This window comes from Puntigrus tetrazona, chromosome 3 (genome assembly GCF_018831695.1).
Source record: "Puntigrus tetrazona isolate hp1 chromosome 3, ASM1883169v1, whole genome shotgun sequence".
NCBI classification, from domain to species: Eukaryota; Metazoa; Chordata; class Actinopteri; order Cypriniformes; family Cyprinidae; genus Puntigrus; species Puntigrus tetrazona.
Window position 1 is genome coordinate 14,111,491 of NC_056701.1, and position 26,031 is coordinate 14,137,521.

At 38.3% G+C, this 26,031-nt stretch overlaps 4 protein-coding genes across 9 annotated transcripts; 1 reads left to right on the plus strand and 3 right to left on the minus strand.

Annotated features, from left to right (window-relative positions):
* Positions 1 to 56: 56 nt before the first annotated feature.
* cog1 (component of oligomeric golgi complex 1) lies at positions 57 to 8,100 on the minus strand. Of its 2 annotated transcripts, XM_043233917.1 has the most exons (15): positions 7,718 to 8,100; positions 6,977 to 7,221; positions 6,414 to 6,595; positions 6,104 to 6,271; positions 5,341 to 5,497; positions 5,058 to 5,268; positions 3,157 to 3,933; positions 2,868 to 3,014; positions 2,028 to 2,189; positions 1,817 to 1,941; positions 1,535 to 1,643; positions 1,258 to 1,367; positions 862 to 943; positions 651 to 695; positions 57 to 279 (listed from the first exon to the last, which is right to left on the minus strand). In XM_043233917.1, the coding sequence occupies exons 1-14, from the start codon at positions 8,024 to 8,026 to the stop codon at positions 681 to 683; spliced, it is 2,799 nt and encodes a 932-aa protein (XP_043089852.1). In that variant the 5' UTR covers positions 8,027 to 8,100; the 3' UTR covers positions 57 to 279; positions 651 to 680. The 2 variants fall into 2 exon arrangements, with proteins under 2 accessions (XP_043089852.1, XP_043089851.1); XM_043233916.1 differs by lacking the exon at positions 651 to 695.
* Positions 8,101 to 8,888: 788 nt separating this feature from the next.
* smim22 (small integral membrane protein 22) lies at positions 8,889 to 10,564 on the plus strand. The gene is made up of 4 exons (XM_043233927.1): positions 8,889 to 9,045; positions 9,458 to 9,603; positions 9,673 to 9,740; positions 9,827 to 10,564. The coding sequence occupies exons 2-4, from the start codon at positions 9,477 to 9,479 to the stop codon at positions 9,872 to 9,874; spliced, it is 243 nt and encodes an 80-aa protein (XP_043089862.1). The 5' UTR covers positions 8,889 to 9,045; positions 9,458 to 9,476; the 3' UTR covers positions 9,875 to 10,564.
* Positions 10,565 to 10,648: 84 nt separating this feature from the next.
* Positions 10,649 to 15,088, minus strand: rogdi (rogdi atypical leucine zipper). Its single transcript, XM_043233926.1, has 11 exons — positions 14,888 to 15,088; positions 14,173 to 14,244; positions 13,988 to 14,070; positions 13,761 to 13,815; positions 13,264 to 13,344; positions 13,080 to 13,175; positions 12,556 to 12,654; positions 12,363 to 12,476; positions 12,223 to 12,272; positions 12,005 to 12,131; positions 10,649 to 11,637 (listed from the first exon to the last, which is right to left on the minus strand). The coding sequence occupies exons 1-11, from the start codon at positions 14,963 to 14,965 to the stop codon at positions 11,596 to 11,598; spliced, it is 897 nt and encodes a 298-aa protein (XP_043089861.1). The 5' UTR covers positions 14,966 to 15,088; the 3' UTR covers positions 10,649 to 11,595.
* Positions 15,089 to 15,312: 224 nt separating this feature from the next.
* glyr1 (glyoxylate reductase 1 homolog (Arabidopsis)) lies at positions 15,313 to 25,212 on the minus strand. 5 transcript variants are annotated; one of them, XM_043233919.1, is made up of 16 exons: positions 25,105 to 25,212; positions 24,587 to 24,623; positions 24,226 to 24,305; positions 23,977 to 24,115; positions 22,345 to 22,455; positions 21,954 to 22,037; positions 21,616 to 21,669; positions 19,886 to 19,936; positions 19,708 to 19,781; positions 18,971 to 19,070; positions 18,773 to 18,883; positions 18,584 to 18,685; positions 18,343 to 18,505; positions 18,079 to 18,258; positions 17,682 to 17,806; positions 15,313 to 16,975 (listed from the first exon to the last, which is right to left on the minus strand). In XM_043233919.1, the coding sequence occupies exons 1-16, from the start codon at positions 25,140 to 25,142 to the stop codon at positions 16,901 to 16,903; spliced, it is 1,524 nt and encodes a 507-aa protein (XP_043089854.1). In that variant the 5' UTR covers positions 25,143 to 25,212; the 3' UTR covers positions 15,313 to 16,900. The 5 variants fall into 5 exon arrangements, with proteins under 5 accessions (XP_043089854.1, XP_043089853.1, XP_043089857.1 ...); XM_043233918.1 differs by having other exon boundaries at positions 18,079 to 18,261; XM_043233922.1 differs by lacking the exon at positions 21,954 to 22,037 and having other exon boundaries at positions 18,079 to 18,261.
* Positions 25,213 to 26,031: the final 819 nt, after the last annotated feature.

A 26,031-nucleotide genomic window follows, 5' to 3' on the forward strand; every position in this document is an offset into this window, starting at 1 on the left:
CTTTGCACTGCAATTCCTCATGTGATTTTGTAAGAATATGCAATACAGGACACAGATTTCAACATTTCAAAATGTATTTTAAATATTATTTTACATAGTGTTGTATGCGGATTAAAAAAATAGCAATTTTTTAATAAAAGTTTATTTGGCCATGCCAGAAAGCCAGCCTAATTTAAAGAGAGAAGGGGCTGCGGATTCCTCTTCTTGATTGGCTAACTGCCTGAAGAGATTTCCTGGGCGGAAACTGTCCTGTGGAGCAGAAGCAGAAGAGGGAGCCACCTAAAATAGAAATAAAACAAATTGCCTCAATTTCCTTCAAAATGTAACTGTATTTCATAATGACGGTACAAGCCAAAAAGTGTCACCACAAGCAAATGTTTTAGCAGTTTTAAAGGGCCAATAGCTACATGAGGCTTATGATACAGAAGTAACAAGCTCAAGATGGACTGTTGTGACTGATGCTCAACAGCCTTGATCTTCATGTTGCTCAGTATTTGGAATGTATCCGTTGCATTTGAGCGCTGCTGTGCCATGTGTTGCATTCATAAAGCGTATCAGCCGATGCCACCAAAGTGATTAAAGTGCAGAAAATCTATGCACCGCAAGCTCACTGCAAAAAACGAAGCGGCAACCACACAATATCACATCACCTATTGCCTTGAGATCCAGCAGCTCTTCTGCTAGGCCATGAAAAACTGGGAGCATTGGTAGAAAGGGACTCATTTGCAAAGCCATGAGAACAAAACACAAACTATACTATTTTTTAAAATACAAATATTATTGGTTAATGGTTTATGTGGAAAAAAAAAAGCCAGCAGAGGTATTTGAATGCTGTACACAACAAACGCTTTAGCAACCTACCAGTGGTCTGGTGATATCTGCTCCATGCGTGGCTGAATTAGTCTTCCGAGAGTTTGTCATGCTCTGTGGCAGCAAACCAAACCTTGAGGAGGGAATAAATAAATAAATAAATATATAGTTAACTAAAATGTAAAATGTATGAAATGACCACATTTAGTGCAAACGATGCACTTAATAATTAATAACCAAATAAGTAATTTAGCAAATGAAAATGTAACATTGTGAATTTTACAGAAAATTAGCATCAGCAAAACATGTTTAAGATGTTTCTAAATGAATATATTTTTATTGTCTTGTACAACAATGAAACGCACAGCATGACAGCAATAAACTAGCTATAAATACGTAACAATAAGGTAAACGGTGCGAAGGCTAAGATAAGAGTTTTATTCTGACCGGATCTGGCTGCTTGCCAAAGGAAGGATGTTGTACGGTTCCTGAGAGTTGATATTGTTGGTCCTAGAGGTAAACTGCTTCTCCGTACCAGACAACAGTCCTAAAAGCACCTAGAAACAACACGCGACTCAATCAACAATAGGACGCACAGTTTTGCTAGAGTATGGAAATACAGCATTTGCCATGCCAGCTTAAAACACATGAGAAAGGGTAAACTGGATGAGCAAATTAGCAGGATGTTTGAAACAGATTTCGGAGAAAAATTGGCCGTGCTTACAGAGGTCCTCTGTGAGAGTCGGTTCAGGTTGCTGTTCACATGTGGAGTGAAAACATCCAGGTCAAATGGATCAATGTGACTTTCCAGGGAGTCGCAGACCTGCTGGATCCTTTAACAAATCGCAAGAATTAAGGAGAAGTGTAAGAGGTCTGCTTCTTAGGAAAGGGCTATTCTTTTGTGCTTTGTTTTGAAATTGGAAGGTCAAGTCACGCTATGATTGTTTTCATTGCTGTTGCTTCCTACAGAGGACTTCTGCCCATCCATAGCTTATGAACAGGTTACCTTGGGTCTTGCTGAGAGCGGGAACTCCTGCCCTCTTCAAGGCGGGACCCTAGAGTGCCACTGAGATAGCGAAGGTCAAACAGCAGCTGCAAAGCTCTGTTCTGGGTCATGGGGAGGGCTGCATCCTAGAGAGCAGAGAGGCGAAAGGATTTGGTTTTACAGAATTATTCCATTGTTACAGTGACTAGGCAGGAATGGATTATTGTTTCACCTTGCTCTGTGTTTTTTGAGTGAGTTTTTCATACTCGCTCACCACCTGATCTAGACAACCCCGCAAAAGGTCCAGGAGAGTGACCTTTGGTAACGCGTGACCTCCGACCCTATTGACCTCAAGGCACAGATGGAAGAGTAACGACTGAACATACCACGACGGCTGTAGAGAGGGGAAGAAATACAATTATTATTTCTATTTTAATTGTTTATATCCCTTTCAGGTCAACAAAACACTTTGCAAGGTGGCCACAACGGGGTGTTATGTTAAGATATGTTATGTTTTACATATTTTGAAGAGATAGAAAAAAAATATATTCAATAAATTATTGAAAACTGTTGTTATTTTTGTTTTCTTGCAGCTTCATAATGTTTCACATGAACTATTTTAACGATGTCTTTGCTACCTTTCTGGACCTTCTGGAGGTTCAGAAAGCTCTCAGAGTTCCTCAAAAGTATCTTAAGTTGGGGTTTGAAATGACATGAGGTTGAGTAATTAATAACAGACATGTCATTTTTGTGTGTACTATCCCTTTAAAATATATAAATACATAGCAGTAATATTTCACAATATTACTGTATTTACTGTGTTTTTGATTCTAATTGGTGAGCATAATAGACTTCTTTCGATAACAATTAAAAAAAAAACACAAACTTCTGGAAGTTGATCAAGTATATTTGTTTATCTTCTGTTAAATGGGCCATTATAAACAAAAATACATAAAAGTTTTCTTTTTAAGCAAAGCAGTACCCTTAAAAGTGCATCATCACATTTAAGTGTACATATATTAGTATGTATATAAATTTTAATAATAATAAAAAGGATTAATATAACAGTTACCTGCACAGGGAGGCGAATTTTGGACATTATATTGCTTCCTGACTCTGTTTCTTCCTGTATTTCAAGCTCTTCCCAATTTGTTGCGGTGCTCAGGATGGATCCGGCGGTTCCAGAGTGAAGAGTCGTAGCAAAACTGCCCACAAGTGCCTGAAACGCATTGTTACTTTACTTTAATTGTATTGCAGAATATAAGGGAACCCTAATATATGCTCTCTGCATAAAAACACCCACGCTTGTCATGATTTCCTGTTTTCAGAATGCATTGTTAACAGTGTGTTCATCACCTTACCCTGGTGAGTGCTGAGCTCCAGATACCATAGGCCTCCATGCTGCAGGACAGGAGTTCGTCTTTCAGACAGCTCCACTTGGACTGTGCTGGGCTGACCTCCGCTGCCTTGCCTTTGCCTAACTTCTTGCCCTGTCTTGGAGTGCCTCTGTTTATGGGATCCAAGCCCCCCTGCTTCCCCAGAATGCACTGTTTCAGACTAGGACACAATTCCCCCATTGACTGGCATAGCCTGGCCATAAAGAGCACTGAACTTAACTGGCTGGGGCTGTTGGTCTTGGCCTGGGCGGTAGCGAGCTCGGCACGCACACTGGAAAGGATGTCCCGGACACATGCCAAGCAGTGCTCTCTAAGAGTGTCCTCCACGGCCCCAGCATCCATAAAGCGGTTAATAGTTGAGTTAGTGGTGACTGGGACCATCTCTGAAAGCTCTTTGCCATTTTTTTCAGAGGGCAAGTAGTGCTGCAGATCATCTAATTTGGTTTTGAGCCTAGAGTCCAGGGAGGAGCAGAAGGTCTGAACGCAGGGGGTGAGGGCCTGGGTCTTCATGGACAGGCCGCTCTTCTGCTGTGGGCTGCGCTGGGCTACATTCACCCAGGCTGTGTCGTTGAGCAGGTCGCCTTGAGACTCAGACCACAGGAAAGCTGCGACGTCATTCTCGTACTGTGCTCCACGGCTGAAACTCCCAGCTGTGGCCTGACCCTGTAGATCCCGGAGAGCTGAAGACAAGAGTTGTCTGGAGCTGCTGGAGATCCCTTCTGTGCCCTCCTGAGTGATCGCCTAGAGACAGGTAAAGGGTAAACAAGTGTTTTCAATCAGTTACCTAAAAATGTACAAGATGATCATCTATAACACAATTAACAACACCGTAATGCCATTTTTTTGCTTAAAGGATTAATTTACATTTCTAAAAAAAATCCTGATAGTACTGTAAAAATGGATTTACGGTCTAAGGAATTAGTCTTATCTAGCTAAATAATCGGCCATTTTAATTTTTTCTTTTTATTATATTTTTTTATCAGAACAAGGTATTGCAAGTATTCAGTGACAGAAGCACCTTTTCTACCCACAACAGCTTTCAAAGTTGGAGGAGTATGTTTTTCTTCATCTTTGGTTATGAGAATGTCGTCACCTGTAACTTCATTACTGAGCTTAATTTCTTTCTGAATTCTTTGGGTAGAGCTCAGCCAGTTTGGCTGTATGATTGGCCATTTTCTAAATAAATAAATAAATGTGAAGCTGGAACATAAAATAAGTCTTTTACGTCAAAAATCATTAGGACATTAAGTTAGATCATGTTCCATGAATATATTTAATTTCTTTATTTCCTACCCTTTTCCTGTATTTCCTACTGTACATGTATCAAAACTTATTTTTATTTATTAGTAATATGCAGCACTATAAACTTCATTTTACAACTTTAAAGATGATTTTCTTGGTAGGGGAAAAAAAAGTCCATCTCATTTTATCCTCCAACATCAAAATCATCTGACATCGTTGTTTGTAAAATACAAAACAAACAAAAAAAACCCCCAAAAGAACAAGATCTGTAAGATCTTTTTTTTTTTTTTGCCAATTGTTTCACTAGATAGGACCCTTAAGCCTGAGCTGGGATCATGTAGACCCTCCGTTTCTGCTTAACTAACATACATGAACATATTGTGCATATGTAGTGTTTAATTAACATGTAGAAGCACCCTTACATTGTGAACTAGGCTATAGTTAGAAACCGTACCCTAATCACAGGCGGTCATAAGAGGAGCGCTGAATCCACACATTAAATAAAAAAATCTGTCTATGCGAGATACTTGTTATGGGATCACCTGATGTATGTTAATAGCTGGTGTAAACTGTGCTACCATGCTTATCAGACTAGTTAAACTGGTTAAATCGGTTGCGAATACCTGAAGTCGCTGCAGGAAGAGCTGCTGCAAAAGGTCATCCCACAAGGCCAGAGGTCGCTCGAGGAGGGACTGACACACAGTGCTCCAGTGCAGACTGATGGACTCGCTGCTGAGCAGCTCCCACACTGCATCCCGAATCGCAGCCAGACCCTTTAGACTCTTCACATAGACCAGAAGACTGCTGACTCCGCTGCGGATATCCTCCTTGCAGCTATTAAAACACAAATGAGCGTATAAAACAAATACTGAGAGATGTTCATTAACATCTGTAGGAGGGACATACGTATCAATCCACTGCTGCAGCGTGTCTCTGAGCTGCTCCCTCTGGATAGGCTGCGCTAGTGTCCGAAGAGCAGGCTGGAAGTTCATCACCGAGAGGGGGAGGTGTTTAAACCAGCTTCCTGTGCTCATCTCCTTGTCCAGAACTTTCTTCTCTTTCCCTGGATTTCACAAAAAAAATTACAGAGAAGGTGACAGGTTGGCTTGTACATATTAATTTATGATCCTGAGGTTTACTTGGGCAATATTTGCCACCTGCAATTGATTTCCTGTGTCTTTATTTTATTTTATTTTTTTTGGAAAGGCAATTTATATAATGCTATAATTACATGCATGTATGCTGTCTTTTACATCATTATATATATATATATATATATATATATATATATATATATATATATATATATATATATATATATATATATATATATATATATATATATATATATATATATATATATATATATATATATATATATATATATATATATATATATATATATATATATATATATATATATACATATACATATACATATACATATACATATATATATATATATATTTTTGGTGTACTTATTGTAGGAAGCTGTCTACACTACAAAATGAATCCATTACATCATATCTGTATTCTGATGTTCGCAATGAATCTGTGAGAGTGCATTTATTACACTAGCCAGACACGCGTGTATCTTGAATTTGGGGGGCATATTTGTTCCTTTCAGGAGCGTTTAACCCTGATCCCTAAAGAGAAATGGATAACTCACCAGATTTGTTGGAGGTCACATTCTCCAAGGTAGTGAAAAGCAGGCCACATCCCAGACCGGTATCGGACACTTGGCCCTCAGGAGGCACGTAAAACACAGCATATGCCTGGTACAGAGTGGTGACCAGCAGCTCCACCAAAGAACAAACCTGTGCTTTCACACCAGCACCTAACAGAGGAACAGCATCACATCTGAACGAAGAACGAGCATGTGCAAATATAACAGAGCTTCTAAAACAAGGATGTATTCTAATAAACTAAGAACAAACAAGAGTAGAGCTTTAAGCATTCATAAACTAAAAGTTATTCACCATGCTGGGGCTGATTGAGCAGTTGCTGAATGGACGCTTTCCTAGCCAGCAGGAAATCAGCAAGGGCCTGGCGAGGAGAGCTGTCTTCCAGGAGCATGGTGGAGACCAGCGCTTCGGCGATCGCTTGATCAGACACAGCCCTGCCACGCAGCACAGACTTACTCTCCAATAGGATTGTAGACCTACAGACAAAGACAAAGCTTTTAGCAAGAGAAACATACTAAACCAAAGCCTTTAAAGGGACAGTGCAACCATTTACTCATTCTCGTGTCCTTCCAAATCTGATGGACATTGGTTAATCTTGAAAAACAATACAAGATACCTCTGAGAGGGTTCTGTCCCTCCATTAAAGTCCCAGGTTATCAAACATATGAGATTCAAAAAGGATATTAAGAAGCAACTAAGAAGCAAATCTTACGAATATGTTAAAAATGAATGCATTAATGTACATCAATAAATCTTAACGTGTGTTTTCGAAGAGTTTCCAAAGTCTTAAGGGGGAGTAAACGATGACAGACTTGTCATTTTCGGTTTTCTCTGTTGGGTGTAATTCCGTAATGTACCTGAAATGACCAGCAGCTGCTACCTGGCGCACCAGGATGGGGAAGCGAGAGAGGACGGGGCTGTACTGATGCCCTCCTCCCTCCAAGTGCAGCTGGCTGTGAAGGTGGCAGCAGAGCAGGTAGAGCTGTGTGGCCTGCAGGTACTGCGAGGACTCCATCGCGCTCCACACACGCTCCGGGATTTCCAGCAGGAGCTTTATCTGCGAGGCCATCGTGTAGAATCTCTCCTGCGACTGTTTCTGACCCTGCCAGGAACAAAACCCGTTCCCAACACACGAATATCTCACTAATGCATCTGACACTTTTAAGATTTATCGTATAATGACAGAAACTGCTTAACAATAAAGACTGGATATGATATAATAGGTATAATATAAAAATCTACATATGTACATAGAAATACATTTATCAAATACTTGTGATACTGCCCGAGATAGATGGTTAATTTGTCAACACTGCAAAACTTCAAATCTGACTGTACAGTTTTCAACTATCCTGTAGTTTTTCAGTGAAATGATGCCATGTTTGCCAAAGTTGATAACATTAACGACGTACTTTGTTTACTGACGGTATACTGAGCGACGAGAAAATTAAAGAAACTAGCTGCACTCACGCAGGCGGGAATTAATAAATTAAATCAGAACAAAAACCTGCATAAACCTTGTTTTAGCGGCACATTTTCATTTCTGACAGGCTGTTTTGTCCCATTACTCTGGACTGAGAGCGACACAAGGGCTTTACCTCAGCTTTTCCGCTGGACTGAGGGGCGTGCTTCGCCTGTTTGAGTTTGTGGCAGTACCGGTACATGTCCTGGATGGACTGAACGACACTCTCCGAGCACTGTCTCATCTCACCGATCGTGTCAGCGGCGTCGATCAAATCCCGGTAACGTTCACCGACCATCTGTCGAAGTTCCTCCTTCTTCTGCTCGATCTCTCCGCGCACTTTCCTCTCGATAGCACGGATCTCCTCCGTGCTGTACCGTTCAAACAAAACGGTGGGGTCTTTAATCTCTGAGACCCGGAGAGACTGGGCCGGTACAGTAGCCATCTCTTTAAAAATGGGCAGATAACTGCAGAAATAAAACCCGGAAGCACGAACGGCTCTCCTTCCACGTAAACAAAGGGTCAGAGGTCATTCCTCACATATTGAACGAAGTGAGACAGCGACCCCTTTAGTGGAAGTTAGGTACTGGACCCTCAATCACAATAATCCTTCTTACTTTCGATTGTCTTATTATATTAAGCGAACATTGGCCCTTCACTTCTCCTTTTAATATTATTATTAATACTGGTTTTGTTGACTGTGGCCCTAGAACACAAGAACAGCCATTTTAGCCAACAATACTTTGTACGGGAAAATGTATAAACTTTTCTTTCATGCCAAAAATCATTCGGATATTACGTATAATGTCGTGTTCCAGATATTTCATACATTTCCAACCGTAAATATATCAAAACCTCATTTTTGAGAAGTAATATGAATTGCAACGATTTTTTTATTTAAAGGCGATTTTCCTGCATATTTATTTTATTTATTTATTTGTTATTATTTTTTTAGTTTGTTTTGGCTCAATCGGACTGATTTTTTTTTTTTCAAATAATTGTTTTCAAATAGTTGTGTCTAGACCGAATACTGTCATATCTTAGCAAACTATGCATCAACGAAAATATTCCAGATATATAAATCTAATTTTAAAAAGATGACTGGTTTTGCAGCCCAGTGTCACATACGTTTAAATTCTGTTTGTGTACCATACCCTTCCCGAGTTTCCTGAATCTGAATAAAAAAACACCGGAAACGTTACAAATTATTTAAAATTATTATAAAGAGCATGAATGGAATACTGCATGTTACGTCTGTCAGCTGCTTTAATATCGAGTAGTGTATGGTGTATTCTCTGTGGTTAATATTTAGCACATAAAGAACACTTTATGACTAGATTCCTGTAGTTTTGTGCAATCGTCGCACTTCCGCAAATCTCTCAGCGGTTGAACGAGACCTGATCAAAAGCGCCACAGAAACAGGTGTACGCGGTAACCCGGAAACACCACCAACGAAAACAACAGGTGGGTAATTGATCAATCCTCTTTAAGATCGCAACGGTTTACGAAATAAAGAATACAAATAAAAAGATTATTAAAATATGATGCAGTTTGTATACAGTTAGTCTTCATAATGATGGAGTTCTTTGCTCTTCTTGTATGTCATTCCCCCCTCCCATAATAGATAGTTTCTTACTTCAAAATACATTTTAAAGTTACAATATAATTTATACTTTACGATTCTCACAGTGGTTTACAATCAGTGGTTTATTTCGGTTCTCTTCGTCGAAAACTAGACAGAAAAACTTCCTGTTTGTTGACAAAGTCGTACGAGTATATTTGTTTGTTGAGTGGGTTGGATTTGTTTACGGGCGCCTGTCTTTTATTTAAACGTATTCGTTAACGACTTGAGATGAACGACATTCCCTCCATTCAGGAGTCGTCTCGCTGAAGTCATGGACAAGAGCATTCAGCAGGATTTTGAGAACCAGTTCAACGATGTGGTTTCGAGGCTACAGTCGAAGCAGATGTTTCAGTCGGACTGGGACATTGCCTCGTTTGCCGTTTTCTTTATCTTCATAGGTAAAATCGAATTGCGTAGAAATAGGAAATAGAGTTACAAATCGTTAAGTTGGTGTTAAATGTCCCTAGGCATGGTGCTGTTGCTGGTCATCTTGGTTCTGATCCGCTGCTGCTGCTGCTGCTGCTGCGATGAGAAGGTCAGACTGATAACCCGAGCTCTATATTCATCAAACAATAGAAGTGTCATGATATTTGTGGTGATTTTGAGGTTTCTACGTTACAGCCAAGAAGACAGAAGGTGGGAGCCGATAATATGGCAATGGAGCCATGATCTTCCTGAAACACAGGCACCATTACAACTGGGTTTCTTTCTCCAACAGTTATGCCACCTTTTCATTATTTACGTGTGAACAAGTAATCGAGGGAGAACTATATTTTAGCTAGACGCTTCCTTATAGGGATGATAAAAGACATTTTTCCTACTGTGTAAAAATGCTGTTAATATTTAGCCAGGAAATCACATGATTTGAATGTCATTGTCAGTTGTATTTATAGATTTTTACATAGAAGCACGCTCACCAGTTTTGAAGACATTGGTTGCTTGAACCCTTTAAGCACTTTATAACAATCATCCTGGATGGGACTAGCGCAGGACTTTTACAAACAGCCTCTATTAAAATTCATTTTAGTTGTTATTTGAACAGTAAGTATAACCTGTTAATCTGTAGCCTGGCTGTTAAAACTGTTGCACTTAACCTATAATCTTTACTTCAACCAGCGGCCTTGTCCAAGTTTTAAGTGTTTTTAATGAATTTTTAATCTGAAATGTGCATATGATACAGAACTTACAAGAGAGAGAGAGAGAGAGAGAAAAAAAAGAAGTTTTAATGCTAATAAGAGAAATACTTGTGAAAACTATACCTTGGAAAAATGTCAATATTTGTTTTATTTTTAGAAATGTACCACATTTGTATAAATATTAGACTTTGTAAGCAAATAAAATACATACCTTTAAATGAAATGCACCTTCGCCTGTACCTTTTATTTAGACATCAGCACTGGATGAATTAATTCAGTGGAAATATTAATAGCAAAGGTAAGTTCGTAATGTTGATATTATGTTTATTGCACAAAATATTTCGTATTAAGCATGAAATACACATGAAAATAGCTTAGGTTTTCCTTAAAACATGAATCAGTATTCAAATTAACATGCATGAAATCAATAGACAAATTAAGTGCATTTGACAAAATAAATAAAAAAAAATGTAGCAATAAATAAAGCTGACAAAATAAATGAAGTATCAGCACAGAGAAACCTGATCAGCATCTGAACTAATCGCTTGATATAATATTCCTTTTTTTCCTCACTGGATGCTGAGCTCTGCTCCCTAATCAGCCGTCCTCAGGAATGTGTCGTTTTACTCTAATCTGTCATTTAGTGTTAATATAGTCATACCACAGTTGCGTCACAATGGCAAATACACTATTGGTCATTTATGCACATTCGTAAGCATATGATAATGGTCTCAATGCTTGTGCTTTTCTGCACTAAAGATAGTCCCTGGCATCAGATAATGTTCAAGTGTTACAACCCACTGCTCTAAAAAGGCAAAAACACTGGTAAAATGAGTCTGAAGAGATCTCAACTAGAATATTTCACAGTTTCTGTGACATAAGAATGTAAGCATTACGTAATTAGTAGCATTTCCTGCCTATAGCCTAAACACATATCAGATGATGCAAGATTACTGACAGACAACACTGACAAAGACAAATACTGCATAGACAAAACAAGGCATTGCTGAATACCTTCATCTGAAGAGCCTGTCGTTTCAAATGAATGAATTCAGTTTGTATACTACATACACAGCACACTCTATTTCTGCTGCAGAACACATACTGAACAATAAAGCACACGAAATGAATACATGGTCATATAGCGAAGTCACAAATTATATCAGGGAGCTTGTTCGTGGAATTCTTTGTTCCTAGTGCATAATAAATTCATCATGTTTATGGTCACCGACTAGAGTTTTGGTTAGATGCAGCTTAAAATGGTCTGTAGTTCCAGAAACTGGAGAAGACAGAAATCTGCAAATGAAAGAAATTGACATGTGAATTGATCTTCTATTAGGTAGTGAAACGCATTTGATCCCATTTAGATTTGCTTCCACAAAGTTTTGCTTTGTGTTTTATAATTTTGAATAAAGTCTGTTCTTTTAAAAAAAAAAAATTATATATTCAAACCAACATTCAAAACCCCAGAAAAATTCACAAATGCATTCATAAAAAAACTGAAAATCAGCAAATTAGCATATTAAATAGATTTCTGAACACAGAATACTACTAACTACCACCACTACCACTACTGTTCTGTTACCATACATTGTTCATAAATTTTGACCGTGTCTGTGCAGGTGAAATGAGGTTCGTTACCATATCAACAGGCCACACCCACCTTATCTTTGAGCTGCTGACAGAGTTGCAGGGAAATGGTGAAAAACACCAGAGTGTCGTTTAGCCACGGCACGACACACTCCACCTTATGAACGTGGCTCACCTCGAACTTGGTGTTGTTGTATTCGCTTGAGGGCAGATATCAAATGTGACATTACGAAACTTAAGTCTGACCGCTGGTGTTGCAGCATGAAAACAAGAAACGTGATGAGCACTTACAACATTGCTCCTGGATTATGAAGCACTGAACTTCCTGCTGATCTGAAGTTCTAACGAAAAACAAACAGGTTGTGCATTTTAAAAAACACACACATTCTTGTTAAGAAGATGCTTGTTTTTTTGTGCTGATGGCTCGATACCTTAGTAGTGTTAGGCTGCAGTACATGTAGTTGATACACTGTCAAACACAGTTTACTGAGATTGATATAGAAATTCACCATCACGTCACCGGGCATGGGAGGCGTGAACATTTTCTAGAAAGAACGGGAGAAATATATTCACAAGAGCGCATGAAGAATCCACATAAAGATCCAGTTATGGTCCACTACTGACCATTAGGCCACTGGCCGCGAGCTCAGGAAGCGTCATGCTGGCTGGGGTCGTCAGTCTGTTTCTGGCTCGGGTCAGCTGAAGCATTACTGCATCCATGAGCTGAAACACAAATTATATCACTGAGTGCAATCTCACTTCACATACACATATATATATATATATATATATATATATATATATATATATATATATATATATATATATATATATATATATATATCCCTCATTAGCGACTGTTTCTATGGGCTGCGATACATAAGCCATCCACCAACAGGAAAGATTAAGCACAAAGTCTCGAGGAATGCTCTTTAAGCTCAAAAAAATGTGACAGTGCAGACAGTAATGAGAATGGTCATCTGTAGGCAGCATAAACCCCCAAAAAAACAAACAAACCAGATATCTACTTAAATCCAAAAGTAAATATGAGAACTTATCAAGAGTGTATTTGTTTACAAAGAATGTATTTGCTTCAGATGTGTGTAAATCTGGTCCCTGGACACGTCAAATATTTGTGAAATACAAACCTTGTTGACCTCAGCACCCGTTTTGAAGGTGTAACTGTCGTCACGGCTGCTTAGTAACTGCAGGGCCTGATTCACATGGTTTCGGGCATCTTGAATCTGAGCAGGGGCAGGATGCGTTTAACAGCTCATTTTAATAATGCATAAATGACTCAGAGACAGAGAGAGAGAGAGAAAGAAAGAGTACCTGCTGCAGTTTCCACTGTTTATCATCACGGAATGCAAAATGCATGACTTGACTGCTTTTAGCCACTTTAATATTAATATCCTGCAAAGAAAAAAGCTGCAAATTATTCCCTCCATTTTCTATAGGAGTCTAATAACAGCAAAAGTAATCAGTGAGCTCAGATAAATTGAACAGCAAAGTTCCACTGGCTGACATAATATTATATATATATAAATGTATGTATGCACAATGTACTCAATCATGCAGTGTATGAATTACATAAAAGGTTATTTTGTTATTTATAAACAGAGTCTAATTGCACCTTCCCCTTCACTGCTGACATGAAAGTTTCCAACATATTTCTTTGTTTTGGTTATTTAAGTGCATTATACAGATTTGTGCACCTTTTGGATTTTTTAGTGTGAACAAAACATCATAGATTAGTCCAACTGAAGCAAAGCAGTGCAATTCACGCTGAATGAGGACTTTAATTTTCTGATGTTATAAAACATACTCACAGCCTGAGTTAGAGCTTCTCCTTGTAGTGTCAAAACCCCTTTCACCTGGTCCATCCTACATCATACGCAAATTAAAACAACAGATTCATTTAAAAGCATGTCTATACCGTGTTGTACACATCTTCAGCAATGCACACGGTCCCTTAAAGCTGTAGTAACATTAACATTATTGTATACTTTAAATCTAACATTTTCCAAAAATAGCCGTCTCCTTTCATGGCTCTTACGTTGAACTGCCCAGAATGAAGTTCTCTTGTTTCAGTTGTCCTTCCAGACCTGGTGACGGCATCGAAAAACGTCTTGACGCCTCCTTTAGTGAAAACAGTCAAATGCTACCATTAATGCCCTTTTTTTATTATAATAAAAACAGAAATATTATGCAGTAAGCTGTGTAATAAGTATCTGATGTTACCTTTAAAATGTCTTGCAGCTGTTTTAACACCGCATGGACCTCTTCTTTCAGCAGCCAATTAAACTCCTCTTCCTAAAGCACACAATAGTTGCAAACAGTAAATACGTATTTTGCTAAAAAAAAAATTCTGTCAGCATTTATTCACACTCATCATGATTAAGGCCTGACTTCCTTTCTTCTGTGGAACTCGGTAGAAGTCAGAATGATGAAATTTAAGAACTCAGAGACAGAGACAGTCACCCCTTTTCACTTTCAATGCATTTTTTAGCCATGCAGTTAAAGTCAGCAATGCCTGAAGCTGCCCTTATTTTAAACAAAGCACCACGTCACGAACAGAAATAGTTCATTCTAACCATTCGTTTCTATCACTTTGGAATCCGTTGCACAATTAAATCGATCATTATGGCGAACTGATGGGAGAAAACAGCATCAGTCGATATAAGACTAAAGTAGCACATCAGCATCAACCATGATAAGGGCAGGACAAATCACTGTCGCGACTGTTTAACCATTCACACTGGGATGAATTTGGACTTTGTCCCACCAGCTGCTCTGCAAAACCGCACCAAAAAGCTGACAAAGCAATGAACACGTTTGCAACGCACCCGAAATCTACCTCTGGACATGATTTGCGCGCGGTCAAATCATAACGACCTAGCATCCGTCCGTGAAGCAGCTTAACGTTACATGCATTAAACACAGATCAGCCTCTCACCAGCACAGTCCTCTCTGCTTGACTCGCGGCCGTCATCTTCGCTAGTTCAGAGAGAGTAGATCGCTCTGCTCCGAGCATTACAGTACACTGAAGCTGTCCTAAATCTGCTGAAAATAACCTGAGGAGTCCGCTATTTAGTGTGACTGGCCAGACTGATCACACGTAAACAATTAGTCTTGGTACGCCTCCTTCTCGTCGACTTCCGGTTTGTGTAACCCTGAAATCTTCCGGCTTGGATATGACGGGATTATTTGTTTTATTTTTATTTTTAAAAATATTTGAACGCCGCCAAAACCTATTTGAAAATGCATTTCTATTATAAAAACATTTTAAAAAAATACACAACATTTGTAATATCATATTGCGTTTTCATTTCATGTATGAACTCGGAACAGACATTAGACCTAAGAATAAATAAACAGCTGGACATTCGGTTTGTTTATTCAGAGGGTTCAGTTGACCGCACAAACGAAAACAAAAAAAGAAATTTCACATTTACATGAAATTATAAATACCTCCAATTAACACCAATACCTTCCTTGCACAACTGGAATCAAGTCGTCAGTATATCATCACCAGCTCTGTTTAAGCCACAAAAATCAAACCATTTACAGTAAATAAACCCATTAGCTAAGACAAAAGAACAGTCTACAATATTAAGACAACAGATGATTAATAAATTTCAGTAGAGTCAAACTGAAAGCATGTTATTCCATGTATTCAAATAACCCAACCCTTTGATGGGGATATTTACAACATCTTAATCTTACAGAGTCCTTAGTAAATCACAGAATTTTCGTATCCATAACTAAGCACTTCAAAGTCTTTTTTTTCCTTTTTTTGGCAGAACAATTTATAGAAAATGAATCACCCTGTATTTGTTCTGAGTTTAAAAAAAAGACCAAATTATATGCCACTGATTTCATGGCTTGTAATATCACTTAAAATTAACAAAAGCAATCATAATGTAGGGATAAAATGCAGCAAAACATTACTTTGACTTAACTTTGTTTTAAATTTCTTACGGCCCGTAATGGTAATTTTAGAAAGAAAAAAAACAAAACCGTAAATTAGTCAAAAAAAAAATAAAAACAGATCACTCTGCCAGCTGAATGACTTGGACAAAATATAACATCCAATTTAAAAAGCAAAAGCAAATAAGTCAACTTAAAATGTCTTCAAATTATCCCACCACAACAGGTGAAAGACTTAAAAGCCGTGAAACAAATCCGTCCGTAAAATAGTCAAGCTGGAAAAACGGAAACATCTGTTGCAGAGATCAAGATTCAACAATGGGAAAACTACTGGATGCTTTTCAGCATTAGCTTCATTGTAAATGGAAAAATCGTTTTAGGAACTTCTGTGAGATTACACAACCAAATAAAAAAAAAAAAAAACTGCATTTATCATAAGGCAATAAGAACAAAATCATTTACTATTGAACAGGTGACCTCCAAAACTGAAAGGAATAGGAGAAAAAAAAAAAAAAGTACGGCCAAATTGCACCTGACATTGATGGTGATCTTTAAGAGATAAAATAAATAAATACATCTATCTTATATGGGTATTAAGGCAATGCAGTGGCTTCTTCTTCGTCGTGCTCCTTAAGCCTGTTTGTGATCAAAAGTTCACACTTTACATGTTTCTGAAGATTGAAAATTACAACGTGGGAATTCGTTTGTAAAGTTATGAATGATAAATAAAAACCCTAGCATCTTCAAACAACACTGCAGCGAATGCAGTAGCCTTAACGAAACGCAGATATAATACACTGCACGTTCTATCATAAAATAAATCACTCGCAGGGAGTTTAATAACCTCCCACTGAGCATACGTGCAGCTATATTACAGTCAGTGCAATGCTCAGATTAGGCTGCTAAAGAGATCCCATTATACATGGGAAAACATATCACTGGTGCCCAACAAAATTCATCAGCAGAGAGAAAGACAGAGGGAGAGGAACAAAGAAGTAGGTGAGGTTTGTGGTCCAGGATGTAGAGCACATAAACAGGATTAGTGAATATAAGCTCTGTAGACTGCAGACATGTCATTGTCCGACTGGTCCAATGCTTTTGCTCTTTTGTATACCTGCAGAAGTACAAAACAATGCATTACTTCAAACGGAAGCATAAGCCAAAATTGAATTTAGTTCTAGGAAACACAATTCAAGTTTTAAATGACACCTATTATTTGAGATGATAATTTCCAACTTTTAATAATACAGAATGTATGCATGCATGCATGTATGTGTACGTGTGCGTGTATACACACACACACACAATATATATTAAGTGAATTTAGGCATCACAACATTATGCATAATGAAAAAATGAAAAAGGATATTTATTTTTAACATTTTTAGGCCGGTTTCAAAGACAGGAATTAGACCACACCAGAATTAGGCCATAGTTCAATAGAGACTCAAGTAATTTTTATAGACTTAAAAACACCTGAGGTGTATCTTGATACAAAACAAAGGCACTGGTATATTTTAGGATCAGTCAGTGCAAGTTATTTCAGTTAAAACAGCTCAGGCTTACATTTTAGTCAGGGACTAGTCTTAATCCACGTCTATGAAACCTGGCGTTAAAGATTAACTTTAGCTTTCCCAAAATATAATGCTTAGTTAATCTAATTGCAGAGGGAAATTACTATTAAATATCCATATACTACAATTAAATATTACATTAAATTAAGTTCCGTGGTTTAGTTTACATTACAGAACTTAAAATACATTAGTTGGTCATTTATTGTGGCCAAGTGACCAAAATCAGTTACCAAAAAGCTGTTTTACCTCATTTGCAGCAGCTGCCATTGGTGTTGGATGATTAACAGAATCTCCCATTGAAATGGCTAATCGCAGATCTTTCTGGATGTGTTTCAGGTAGTAATCAGGTTTGAAGTTGCCCTGCAAGATATCTGAGGAAAAATTTAACAAATGTTAAATAAAATGAGCTATATTCTAGTATCAAACTAATAGCTCCAAAAGGAGCTACATTGTAATAGTCACCAGTTTCCATTGAAGTTTTACAATAGTTTTGTAACGTTCCCTTGGAAGACTTGTGCAATAAATGACTAAATAGGCATTTGGGTGGACACCGTTAGACATGTCCAATCAGCACGTAACCGAAAATGGTTAATCTACCAACACTTCTTGTCAGAATCTTAGAAATGTTACAAAGTAAACCTACTCTGGCATTTCTGGTCCACAAACGTGCTTGCCATTTGTCCTTGGCAAAGAATATCCAAGAATGTTTGTTGCGACTGGCCCGTGGCCTGCGCCAAGGTCAATCCCTCCGCGATGGTTGCCATGAAACTGCCTTGAACCATGTTAAGGATCAGCATCATTCTCGCAGCATTTCCTGCTTCCCCTGCTTCGATGAAAAAACAAAGTTATCACGTGGAAACATCTACCTCGCACACAGCCACATGGCACGACTGAAAGGCCGTAGTACCTATAAAGAAAGACGTCTTCCCCATTGCCTGGAAGCAACTGCTACAGTCTTCATAAACACTGCGGTCTCCTGCAGCAACAATGACCAGCATGCCGTCATTGGAAAGCTGCTGGCTGCCTGAAACCGGAGCTTCTAGGAATCTGCCACCTCTGGATGTGATGACCTACAGAGTCAAATGAACCTTAGTTACAGACTTCCCCTGGTAATGTCATGAAAGACCCGTCTGGATGTTGCTTGTTACCTGTGCAAGCTCTGTGATGGTTTCTGGATCAACGGTTGACATCTCCACATAACACTTGCCTGGTCTGATTCCCTGTAGGACTCCGCTAGGACCTAACACAAGCTGAACGGAAATAATACCGCACATGTAAACCCAAGAAAAAGCAGCTTGGCAAACATTTTTTTTTTTTTTTACAAAACATTGACCTACATCTCTGGCAGCTTTTGGGTCTGACACACAGGAAAATGTGATATCGCACATGGACACAACTTCTGCTGGTGTTCGTCCTAATCTGGCACCTTCTTGGATGAACAAATCGCACTGGAAAAGGAGGAAATAAAAAGTTCAAAACAAACCTTTCACTCACTTTGTGTAACATAAGAAGCAACCAAACACCTTGGATTGTACCTTTTCTGCAGTGCGATTCCAAACTGTCACAACATGCCCCATCTTTAACAAATTAGAAACCACACCACTGCCCATCAGTCCAAGTCCAAGGAACCCTATCCTGTTGTGAAAAATAATGCAAACATTACAGTTAGTGTCATCATACTTATTTTTGATTTACTAAAAACCAGCTCATAATTTTTTCAGTGAATGCAGCGAAGCAAAAAAAACCAAACCAAACCACAGTAGAATATTTTTATTTCATGTCAGTACATCTTAGGCTATTTTCATGGCAAAAACAATAAGGAAAACAAATACAATAAAAACCTTTCTAAAATCAGTTTAGATATCAGTTTGGCGGCTTGGGCATGAGTGTATCAACCTTAACCACGCCCCTCCAACTGTCAGTGTTCTGAATAAAACACCTACTTTATTACATCCAATCAACTCGCAGTAGAAAAAAAACAAACAAACAAGTCACACCCTCAGTCAATATTCTGTTTCTCTCGGAAGTCTCCGATATGGAAGTAAAACCAGTCACAAAACTCTGGCTCACAAGGACCTTAACGTATAATAAAAATTCTAAAACCTTTTCTGGCAAAGTTACTTAAAATAAGATGAAAAATGTTTTAAATTAGAAGTGTCTAAAACGACTAAAACCTTGAACTTCCAGATTTTTTTTTTATACCAGAACTTCAATGGTGACATTTGGACTGCCACCTTTTCTGAGCACTAAAAGCATGATCTTTTCTTGTTACCTTTTGTCTGTAGGTGTGATGCTGCCATTGATGGCTGTGCTGTCTGCTGCTTGAATAGATGTTGATCCTGTGTCCTTTTCGAAGAAAACAGACAATTATTTCAAATTACCAAGCAATGCTGGCTAGTTAGCAGGTTAATGAAGAAACCACAAGCTGTCAAATGCTAGAAAGCGCTCACCTCCTCGATTATCTTTAAGCGTTTGGTGATGGGTTCCATTGATGAAGCTGGCTGTAAGGAAAAGGGACATTTTTTTTGTCAAAGTCAATTCAGCACATTCATTTTAGTCTAGAAATAGCAAACAATCTTGCACAAAAGGATCCTAGACACACAATTATTGAAAACACCAAGTACAGAGCCAGGGGAGGAAAACCAGGTGGAAACCTTTTGGCCCAACAGTCACAAATGATCTTAAGTGCACGATATTCATTGCTCCGTCAGCTTCCAGTAAAGATTGCACTTATATTATCTTCTGCTGTCGTGCCGCGCAGCTCTTTCTGCCATATCTGATGTGAGAGCCAGGAGCAAAGCCAGTGTTAGGAACTGAAAATCAAGTTATCATGCTCAGCCACATGCTCCGTTTCAGTTTAACTGAAACTTATACAGGGCAAGAAAATGGCTGACGCAGCCTAAATGCACATTTTTGAGAAAAACCTCAGGCAATTAAGATCTCAGGGTCTCCTTTTTGGAGATATAATTTTAAGATCAATTCGTTTCTGACTGTGGTGCCTGAAAGCAAAGGGCAAAAGGACAAGCAAGAAGGAAATGTTCCTCCAAAGAGGAAGTGCCAAGAGGAAAGGAAGAGTCATTTAAACAGTTTGCTGGTATAACTGGCACACGAACAGAAGCACAAGAGTATTTTGGCTGGGCGTCTTTGCTGGCTGAAAACAAGCTTTTCCGTTGCAGTTTTTTTCCCTTCAATCCAATCAATTATTCACACGGACTAGCATGTAACAAACTGTGCAACCAGAGTCCAAAATTAACTTTTTGGCACAATTTTTTTTTTTTTTTACAGCCCATTTATTTGGTTTCAATAAAAACATTTTTACCATAGTTTGTAGCTCACAAATGCTGTGGGAAAAATAAAAACTTTTTGCTTTCTTACAGTATTGTTTCCATGGTCTATCACCCCACTTTTTGCACACACGAGATTGACAACAACCCGACAAAATGATTGCAGGTAAAACCTCCTTTGTATTAACAGGCATACATATGGACATAACTGTCTCCCATCCAACTTTTCTGAAATATAGTGAACACTATCTCTCATAAGTTTGAGGTCAGTAAGATTTTTTTTGTCTCAAGTCTCTTATACCAGCCAATGCTTTATTTATTTGTGCAAAAAATACAGGAGCAGTAATAATGTATTATTACAATGACAACAAAAATTCTAATATTAAAAGTTCAAAAGAAAAGCATTTATTCAGAAATATTTAGTAGCACCATAAGAGTTGATGCATTCTTGACTGATAAAAGAATTTCTGTTCAAACTGTAAATCTTACTGATCTCACTTTTAAAAACAGTGTGCTTTTTTGCTACTTGAAATGCTGGAGGAAAAAAAAAAAGAAAAGAAAAAAAGTTATTTTGGACCCTGACCACAGCTGAGACAAAGAAATTTTTTTTTTAAACTGCAAAGTTGAGTACATCAGCTCACAATCTCAGAGGATCAACCAATAAGCTTGACGCTGTCTGTCCCGTTAGGTTATAAAAAAAACAAAAAAACAACTCAACTGTACAACTGCCATGCTGCAGATTTGGCCGATTAGCATTGCCAGAAGCAGTTTGGGGGAGGATATTATTCAGAAATTATTAGAGCAGCCATTGTGTGCAGTGTGCAATGTGCAAGAGACAGGGGTAAGGTTGCACTAACTAGAAAATCATTCAGCATCCCAGCAAAAAGTCTCCTTACCTTCTCAGACTGGCTGAGCAGAAAGTGATGAAAATGTGGGTCATCCTTTACTGGCTATAATGGAAGAGAGTTAAATTGGAAACTATTCTCCAAAGAGACTTACTGACCTGACAGTTATTTCATCTGCAACTAATTACAGCGACATGGTGAGAGGTGCAACTATACAGTGAAGGACATAATGACGTTTTGAAAAAGCGGTGTTTTCACACCAGCCGTGCGGCTGCTATGAGAATTCACAGCTGTAACTGCACCAAAATCAGTCTTACTGATGACTAAAAAAGGGCATATGTGCAGCAGATCCCGTAAAAGTGCAGAAGCAAACTGTGAATGTAACCTACACTGCTCTCCCATTTGAATCCTGATACTGTTCCAGCGACCAGCCGTCGTACTGAGGATGGCTCTGGGTCAGAATCAGTCTGTTCCTTAAGGGAAAGAGAGACACATTCACCGTGTGTACAGAATGGCTATATCTCATGAAACATCTAGCTGCATCTCGACCCAGTCAAAATACGGCCACACTGCAAAAGATGACATCAGGCTCAATGAATGGGTAGGTAGCTCTTGACAAATCCACCTCTAAAACATACAATTGTAACCTGACTCCACGGCAGGTGCAACAGCAAATGGCCTTAGCGAAGGACTTTGATGAAGCGGGCAAAAAAAAAAAGTGCTATGACCTAGCCTTTTCCCTCCACAATGGTATTTAACGGCAAAGAAATATTTTCTAACCTTGTCCGATGAGCCACCCTTAAAGGCATCTTCGTCATCTTCTTCAATGATCTTCATTGGTTTAGCTGCTTTACGCCCTTTATCTGACTTGCTTTTGTCATCAGAGTGTGCCTGTAAAACAAAGTTTACAAAACATGAGGAATTATTTCTGAAATACTACCTGGTGAATTTTGAAGAACCCGTTTGTGCCTGGTAGTGAAGCGTTTTGGGTGGCAACATAAAAAGAGAGGTGGGAACAGAAACCAGACCTTATATCTATTAAAAAAAAAAAAAAAAAAAGCGTGGTTTGACTCAATGTCCTGGGGTCCATTCTTTATACGTTATGATTTGAAAGATGCCAGATCTTATACTCCTGATCACTGATCTCTGGCTAATTTGGTTCTTCGAACAAATTTGTGCATTGGATTAAAATATCTGGATTAAGTCGTCTAGGATTCCCGCATTCCCGAAACTCAAAACAACAATGGAGTGATTGGCTGGTGGCGAGACAGCAACGTAACGTCATCTTATCATAAAAGACACCTGACGAAAAACTTCTAGACTTTTATAAAGGAAACATCTAATCGAACAAAACTATGTAAATGAAATAAATAGATTAACTTAATTGCTAATTATAACATTAAAATAAAAATGTAAGGTCTGTAGAAATAATACAAATCATTAATATAATTGGGAATCATATATAAAAAATAAAATAAAATTAAAAACAGGGCATATTTATCTTTGAAGCAGTTGCCTTAAATGACTGCATTAATTTAAGTTATCTACATCTCCTGCACTTCATCATCCCTTAATACCTGTCATTCATCACCCAAATTAAGGCACAGCTAAGAACGCTGTGTGTGTGTGTATGTGTAAGACAGCAATACAATTTTAATTTTAATAAAGCAATTATTTCATCACAAGTAAATCGTTCAATGAGTAAAACTGACTTTGTTTATGGTATTATAGACTACAGAAGCATTGCTATATTATTTGTTATTTTAATTAATTCCCTTGGACCCAGTAAGATACTCTTGTAATAAAGTAGCAATGGCAGGAACAAATTTTAAAGATGCAATCTATTCCTGTTTACATGAAATAAGCTTGCTCCTTAAGCTTACGGACCTGTTGCTATGACAGCAAGTCATGGCAACAAAAAAACCACATGACCCACGATCAAGCGAAATCCAGCTAAGTGAGCTTGCGATGTACGAAGAATGGACCCCTGCCTACAGTGGGATTAAACTTAATGTGGAAACAACGGTTGCCGACTTTGTGATTTTCTTTATGTGAAGTTAAACACTGGCATTGTGAGCAATGCCTATGCGACCTTAAAATCTGATCACAAGTGGTGACAAGAAACCTAGATGTACATTACAATCGGAAATAAAGAGGGATTTCTTCATAACAGGTGTAACTAGGGCCTTTCCCCCAAGGCTTACAATTTGCTTACTCTCTTGCCACTCCAAACCTGTAAGACTACCTGACAACCGTTTTGGTGCCAACTTGCTTCCACTGTATAGCCATACATAATCTGCACGACTCAAGGCCATTTTGTACATGTACAGTGTGAGAAAATAAGGGGAAGATGCATTTAATCAGATCACGGAAAAGGTGAAAACAAGACCACAAGTTTGTGAACACACTTACCTGATCTTTTCCCTTGGCCTTCTTTAGGTACTCCTCAACGGCATCAACAGCTTGTTGGAAGCGCTTTCCTTTGTTTATCTTGATCATCTCCTCTTTGTGGGGGTGGTAAGGCTTTAGCTGCTCTACCTTTATCCAGGCGCTAAAAGGGCAAGGCATATCAAAAGTCAACATCTGCTTGGTTTAACCTCTCGAATCCTCTGCAAACAAGAGGAAGTGACGGCAGAAGGCTACGGGCGTCTCTGTACTCACTGATCTTCAGTTCCAAAAAACTTCACAAAGAAACATTTTTTGCCTCTCGGCTTTTTCAGATCCTTCGGAGGACTGACGATCTGAAAACACAACGGTTAGGGATCAGTAAACGCAACAAACCAACACATTATCCAAAAAGAGTCTGCTGATACAGTAACTTGGCTGTATCTCAAACTAAGCGAACAGTCTAAACAGAATGCCTTTCTGGACTTGTATTAAGGTTTAAATGGAAGCATCATTGCTTTGCTTTGATTGAAAGCGGCCAAAAACGGCAAATTCGACCTCTATATGCAAAAGCTAACAGCTGACCTCATAAAAACAACAGAAGTTCAACTCAATCGTTTACATGAAAAGACCTTACCTTGCCTGGCCAAGGTGGATAGCGTCCAAGCTTACCCCTGAAACACAAATTGAGACGATAAGTTAGTATTGTAAATAAAACGTGACACGACTGAGCGCTTATTAAGTGAAATATCTCGTGCCTCGAAACAAGCTAGCTAACGTTAGTGTATAGCAAACCCCGTTTCGACCCCATCAGCAAACTGCCCCCTATCTGCACCGAAGCCTGTATTAAATTAACTGGTTATATAATTACACACCTAAACTTAAGACGAAACCCCTTTTTAGCGTTAAACAGACTAACATCGCAGGTTTCCCCCAAAAAGCATATAAAGTAAAGGCATATCGTTAGCTTCTATGCTAAGCTCTCTCAAGCCTGCTGCTCAGTGTTTGGCTTGACGACCCATAAACTGGGCCATATGAAAGATTTTTAAGCGAAGCATTTTATTGCAGCCACGGCAAAATGCCTTTCACGCGCACGCACGAGAATTTGACACTGACGCAAAATCAAATCGTGTAAAGTTGAAATTGTTATCTTACCAAACCAGATCCCCGATCCTTAGGTGCACGGTCGCCATCTTAAACTGTTAGTGAGAAACGTCGCACTGAATGCAGGGAATGAACACACCCACTACACCCATCTACCCCTGCGAGCGACGCGACGCGACGAAAGCGGTACGCGCTCGTCTTGTTTATCGTTGGAGGCTGTTACTACGAGACTTGTAGTTTCGCTCGTGGCTTACTAAAAGTGTAACGACACTGACCTGCTTCATGTATTTTTAAGCAGCAGGTTGCGGAGGAGTTATGTAGAGGTCCTCCTGTGGAAATTCATAGAACTATATAGCATAGAAATACCAATTTGCAACGATAACGTAGTGCTGTCAAGCGATTAATGGCATCCAAAATAAAGTTTTTTATGTAATATATGTGTACTGTGTATGTTATTTATATGAAAATATAAATACAGAAATTATATATATTAAATATTTTATACATAATATAAAATATAAATGGAAATAAATGTATACACGTGCAAATATTTTCTAAATATATACTTTATGTGTGTGTATTTATGTATACATAATAAATATACACAGTACACAGTATATATATATATATATATATATATATATATATATATATATATATATATATATATATATATATATATATATATATATATTGATGCTAATCGTTTGGCAACACTAAATATACATGTAAATATTTTCTAAATATTTTCATACAGTCATGGCCAAAATTGTTGGCACCCCTGAAATTTCTCCAGAAAATCAAGTATTTCTTACAGAAAAGTATTGCATTAACACATGTTTTGCTATACACATGTTTAATCCCTTTGTGTGTATTGGAACAAAAAAAAAAAAAGATAATTTGACACAACATCACACAAAACTCAAACAATTATTGGCACCCTTAAAAATTGTGGATAAATAAGATAGTTTTAAGCAT

Excerpts from the sequence above, each read along its gene's own strand:
- rogdi (XM_043233926.1), bottom strand. The coding sequence starts at position 14,965 with ATGCTCGGAGCAGAGCGATCTACTCTCTCTGAACTAGCGAAGATGACG. Across the intron at positions 13,816-13,987 it reads TTCATTCTGGGCAGTTCAAC|GATGGACCAGGTGAAAGGGG; the intron begins GTAAGAGCCATG and ends CGTATGATGTAG. Across the intron at positions 12,273-12,362 it reads TGCAGCCTAACACTACTAAG|AACTTCAGATCAGCAGGAAG; the intron begins GTATCGAGCCAT and ends GTTTTTCGTTAG.
- glyr1 (XM_043233918.1), bottom strand. The coding sequence starts at position 25,142 with ATGGCGACCGTGCACCTAAGGATCGGGGATCTGGTTTG. Across the intron at positions 24,624-25,104 it reads AGGATCGGGGATCTGGTTTG|GGGTAAGCTTGGACGCTATC; the intron begins GTAAGATAACAA and ends TTTGTGTTTCAG. Across the intron at positions 16,976-17,681 it reads TGGCAGCTGCTGCAAATGAG|GTATACAAAAGAGCAAAAGC; the intron begins GTAAAACAGCTT and ends GTACTTCTGCAG.
- smim22 (XM_043233927.1), top strand. The coding sequence starts at position 9,477 with ATGGACAAGAGCATTCAGCAGGATTTTGAGAACCAGTTCAACGATGTG. Across the intron at positions 9,604-9,672 it reads CGTTTTCTTTATCTTCATAG|GCATGGTGCTGTTGCTGGTC; the intron begins GTAAAATCGAAT and ends AAATGTCCCTAG. Across the intron at positions 9,741-9,826 it reads GCTGCTGCTGCGATGAGAAG|CCAAGAAGACAGAAGGTGGG; the intron begins GTCAGACTGATA and ends TCTACGTTACAG.
- cog1 (XM_043233916.1), bottom strand. The coding sequence starts at position 8,026 with ATGGCTACTGTACCGGCCCAGTCTCTCCGGGTCTCAGAGATTAAAGAC. Across the intron at positions 1,368-1,534 it reads GACTCTCACAGAGGACCTCT|GTGCTTTTAGGACTGTTGTC; the intron begins GTAAGCACGGCC and ends TGTTGTTTCTAG. Across the intron at positions 280-861 it reads CAGATATCACCAGACCACTG|GTGGCTCCCTCTTCTGCTTC; the intron begins GTAGGTTGCTAA and ends TTTCTATTTTAG.